The sequence below is a fragment of the Phaseolus vulgaris genome, chromosome 5 (assembly GCF_000499845.2).
Source record: "Phaseolus vulgaris cultivar G19833 chromosome 5, P. vulgaris v2.0, whole genome shotgun sequence".
In the NCBI taxonomy this organism is placed as follows: Eukaryota; Viridiplantae; Streptophyta; class Magnoliopsida; order Fabales; family Fabaceae; genus Phaseolus; species Phaseolus vulgaris.
The window spans coordinates 19,760,298-19,765,685 of NC_023755.2; the positions used below are offsets into that span (position 1 = coordinate 19,760,298).

At 32.7% G+C, this 5,388-nt stretch overlaps 1 protein-coding gene across 1 annotated transcript; it reads left to right on the plus strand.

Moving 5' to 3' along the window:
• Positions 1–1,031: 1,031 nt before the first annotated feature.
• On the plus strand, positions 1,032–2,126 carry LOC137834448 (transcriptional regulator SUPERMAN-like). Its single transcript, XM_068642499.1, has one exon. The coding sequence runs from the start codon at positions 1,272–1,274 to the stop codon at positions 1,995–1,997; it is 726 nt and encodes a 241-aa protein (XP_068498600.1). The 5' UTR covers positions 1,032–1,271; the 3' UTR covers positions 1,998–2,126.
• The last annotated feature ends 3,262 nt before the right edge of the window (positions 2,127–5,388 follow it).

Genomic DNA, 5,388 nt, shown 5'->3' on the forward strand with positions numbered 1-5,388 from the left:
CCCTACATCCCATGTGTTACCATGCTAGTTGTTCAATATTAATCAAGTTTGTTGTTGAAATAGAGCTATAAGTATTTAAACTTTTAGTTAATGAAGTTATTGTAAAAAATATTTTTACATGTCATAGTTTAATTTGAAAAGTGTGTAATGAAAATATAAGGAATTAATTAAAGTTAACTGAAGCAAGTTATTCTCCGATATACATTTAAATTATTTTATAAAGAATTTTCCTCGAAAACTAAGAATATTACAACTTAATATGTTAAACTTTGATGGTCAAAATATTGAATAAACTCAATTATTAGGGTGATGATTTCATAAACAATCTATTTTAAGTGAGTTTTGTGCACAACTGATTGGTGAAAAGATAATTCCAAAACCAGAACTCTAAACTTTAAGCCATATCCCAAGTCTCAAAACATGTACCCTACTCTGGATTCCATTTGCTGATATAACCTAATCAAGATTTCCTAATTTTATCATAACATAGATCCTTTCATATTTATACATGTTTAAATATGATATTATAGGTGTATTAATTTATCTAATACTATATAATATACATGAAGAAAAGTGTGGTGATCATATATATTAAATTTTGACATGAGATCATCCTTATTTAAGCTGGATTGACTGAGAAGTCCTCGAGCCTATTTATGACTCAAGGCTCATTAACTCCTCCCTCTTATGTTCTTTTTTTATATACAATTCTGATTTGTTTGGTAAAAACTCTTGCCTATGATGTTTCTTCTATCTGTGCAGAGAGAGAGAGAAAGAGAGAGAGATGTGAGAGTTAATAAGGTTGGATCTTTACCGAGAACAAAATATGAATATGTCATGTTAACTTGACCAGTGACAGAAATATGGCATAAAGGTGTGTAACCCTGGCAGGCCGAGGTTCCAAATTTAGCAAGTAGTGACCAAACACACAGGACTTTTCAGGGGTACCCTCCAATGGGATTCCCTCTCTTCGGTTTAGAAAATTGATGCTCTTTTTTCTTTCTACCTATAACCTCTTTCTAATTTCTACCACACTCTCTCATGTACTCAAATACCCTCCTCCCAACCCTCTTCTTCATCATTCTCCTCTATGAGGTTATTACTCTCTAGTTCACAACACAACTTTTGAGAGACCCTTTTGAGCCTTTTAGATCTGTCTTTTTAAGATTTGTTGCTATGATTTGAGTAGGACAGTTTAGTTTCTTTTTCAGATATACAGCATTGCAATCTGGCTTAGGAATCATAAAAGGGAGGTAGCTATAGCTAGGCCAATGAAGAGGAGCAGTTTGATGAAAGACTACACTCACAGTTGTGCCAGCAAGAACCCAACAAAAGACTTCACCCATGTTGCCAACTGCTACAACAAGCAGAACCAGATGGCTAAAGATTTATGGGAGTGCAGCAGCAACTCTCACAGCAATGCAGATCAGGACTATGTGAATGGCTTCCCATGGCCTCCAAGATCATACACTTGTAGTTTCTGCAGGAAGGAGTTCAAGTCTGCTCAGGCACTTGGTGGACATATGAATGTTCATAGGAGGGATAGAGCAAGGTTGAGGCAGTCACCCCCTGCTGAAGGTCAAGGCCATATGTTCAACCTTAACCTTGACCCTACTACAACAAACCCTAACAACTCAACCTCATCTTGGTCCTTATTACCATCATCTTCATCTTCACCGACTCACAAACCTGTCACTTGCACATTACCCTTGTTTGTTTCTCCCACTCCTTCTTCACCTTCTTCTGAGTTGAAGAGATGGGTTGTTGTGGATGGCATTTTGTTGAACCCTTTGACCACAAAGGCTCCAGAGCACTCTAAGTCAAAGATTCCAGAATCTTTATCAGGCGGGGTTGTAGAATACGATCATGTTTTTGCAAGAGAAGATGGGTGCAAAGTGTTGAAGAAAGGAGAGATTCTGAGGATGGACTTGGAGATAGGTTTGCCTAGAAGTTATGATTTAGATCTGGAGCTTCGTTTGGGTACTACTTACTCTTAGGTCACACAGACACGGATAGGTATGAAGAAATCAGCATATGTAGTAACTAGTTATCATATTTCTCTATGTTAATTTACTTGTTAAGGTTGGCATGCAGCGAGAACATTGGATGATTATTATTAATTTTAAGTAGGGTCATATCAAATGGAAATGTATCTATACTCGCCATCTTCAACATAATAGCTAGCTAGATTCTATACGTCTATGAAGGCTTTCACTTCCATTATTTAATAGTTACTGGTAAAAAGCTTAATCTTAACTTAATTTAGCCTCTTGTTTTATGCTAGCTTTTGCCAATTGTCAATAAGAGATGATAATGTTTTGGACGTGCATGAATTAATATATCTCTCACATGTTAATGGTATCCTAAAGACTGATCTCACCCACTCTTGGATTTTGATCTGTATAGTTGAATCAAGTTGGAAACTTATAACATACCACGTGAACAAAACTTTTACTCCAACATTTAGTTACTGACGTATAATAATATAATGCTAGTTTTGAGCAGATCTTCAACGAAGCTAACAGACATTAAACAGGAAATTGAAACTGTGTCTTACAATTAGGCATCATGAGGCACTTTGTAGTAAAGTATTTATGTAAAATATTTACTCTGACATTGGGGCATGACATTATTGATTCAATTTCCAACACAAGCCTCATTATGTGACTGCACAAACAATGTCCTATTTGGGGCCACTACATTTTAAAGTTAAGTTGTTCCAACTCGCATGGCAATGAATGAGTTTGCATAACATAGTTTTTTCATTTGTTTGACTAGCCTCTTCACCATATTGGGCACTTGGAAAACGATGTGAGAAATTTAGAACAATCACCAAACTTACCAATGATACCATATGTTTGTTATTGCTGATTTAAGCCCCCAACGACACTTTGCACGGTGACATAATGCATAATTACTGTTCAGAAGATAGTTGCTTTATTTAATGTTTATCTGGTTTTGTTTTTGTAATTGTAAGCCATTGTAAGATGCAAGAGGCAGCTAAAGAGAACAAACAACTTTTAGAACAGGAAAAATAAAAGCAATATGCAAAAGAAAGAAATGTTGTAAATTGAAAAGGCAGAAGGAAACAAAAAGCTGCAAGTTATGACCAGTAATATCTACCTTCAGAACAATATCTCACAGAGAGCCAAACAGAGATGTCATTTCATTAAAAATGTTGCATGGTTTTGGTACCCCAATTTGATGGCATCCAGTACTCTTTCTATAGAAACACAAACGTGACCATGTGAGCTTCCAATCTTCACTTCTCATTGGATATTCTCCCAATATTGACGAGGACAATTCCTTTTACAACTTTTACCCTTCATTACAGAAAATTATGTCACACCAATAATCAAATCAAAATAAGCTATATATGGATCAATTTTTCCATAATTAAACATTTACAAGGTAAGTAAATAACAGCTAAGTTCATTAATATTAACTTTTATTCTTCTTTCAAATATAAAACTAACTGATTATATATATATATATATATATATATATATATAAAACAAATCATATTTATATTCTGTACTAAATAGAGATATTTAATTCAGACTAAATATAGTAATATCTTAACTCATTACTGGCATTTCATTTGTGTATACTAACTTTAAACATCAAATAGTTTATAGAAGTTAACTTGGTATGCTCAGTAACCATAGTAATTTTATACACTTTGTTTTTTGCAAATTAAAGAAACATTATTTCCTCCAACACAAGGTTTAAGCTTACTTATATTTCTTTTTCAGTAAAATTAGTGCAGTGATTGCAGAATGTTGTGGATAATGTTTAACCTTTCACATAGATAGATGTGAAACTGAGAAATCATCAACTGAGATACATTAGTAATGACAAAATGTCAGATTTGTAGATAAAATTTTGATTCAAATTTGAATAGCTGGTGACAAGAAAGGGGGTTATGGGACTGGACTAATCAGGTGATAGGAGTGTTTGTGAAGATGTTAGTGTCCTTGATTGAATCTGATCAATCTGGAAAATGGTGAGGGGTCTCATAATACTCTGAACTCATCAAGACACAATACCATTCCATTTAAGGAAAACCATCATACCCATTTGACACCCAGACATTGTCGGGAACATATAAACCTTAAGATTTGGAAAAAAACACCCTTCTCAAGAACCCACTAGGGCACTTATTTATGGAAAAAAAAAATTTGAAATGGTAAACCATGTTAATTCACACATGAATTGATTGCTTACGTTCTATCATCTCCATGACTCCATCCCATGTCACTTTTTTTTTCTTTCTATTTTGTCCTTTTCCTTTCACTATATATTTAAGTCACATATTCTTGCTTGATAATTATGATTTAGTTAAAATATATTTTTACGTGTCTTTATTAGGGTAAACTGATTTTGATCAATTTATTATCCCAAAGTGTTAATTTCATAGGCTGATATAACAAATGTTAAATGATATGACATTCTTATAATTTGTCATGTATGTTTTATCAAGTTGATCAAGTTAAAAGATATATATGTTTTAAAAATCAGAAGAAAACATTTTTAATAAAGAATTAAACTGAAAAATAAGATGAATATTGAAAATGTATCTTGATTTTATGAATACTAGAGGTGATGGATGGGATCAATCTTCTGCCATATTCGTTATCTGTATATGTGGAGATTGAGATTGAAAAATGTGCTAAATTAACAAAACATGGTAACCGTATATACATAATAAAAAGCTGAAAGAATCAATTCTCTGTGGGAAGAAGGTTGAGGAAGCAAAAATATAGGCCAATGCAGATGCATCAATCAAGACCCTATCTACCTGATGCCTCTTACATACAGGGCCCAGATTTTTTTTAACAACAGTCCACTAAGCTGTAAGTAAGTACTGTGAGATAATAATAAGAGAAAAAAAAGAAATTAATTTTGTAAGATGAAATAAATTTATAAGTTACTTTATGAACGTTACATTATTTTTTCTAAATATGATTTTCTTTTTTTTATAAATAAGTTCTGGAAATTAACATAATTATTGATGCAAAATCTTGTTAAAAACTTGAAAAGATGCTATTATAAGTGGATAATAAATCTTTAAATAACCATTCAATTTGGTTCTTAAAAAATTACGGTGATAAGTTGTGGGTATGTCAATAATTTTTTTTCAAATGAATCCTTGAAATTGTTTGGCATGCATTTAAGTCTTTACTAAGAATCTTAATATAAATTCACATTCCTAACTAATAGAGGGATAAAATAAGTTTAAATTTGTGGATGAAACTGTTTTGTTATGGATTCGAGTACGTGGAGCTAGTTCGGACAAAAAAATGTGGTATTTTTTAAATCAATGTAAGGGATAAGGAAGATGATGGTGTAGAAGTGATTTATTAAGCAGAAAAGGGTTATGGGTTA

Bases quoted from the DNA above. Each gene is read 5' to 3' on its own strand.
- LOC137834448 (XM_068642499.1), top strand. From the start codon at position 1,272: ATGAAGAGGAGCAGTTTGATGAAAGACTACACTCACAGTTGTGCCAGC.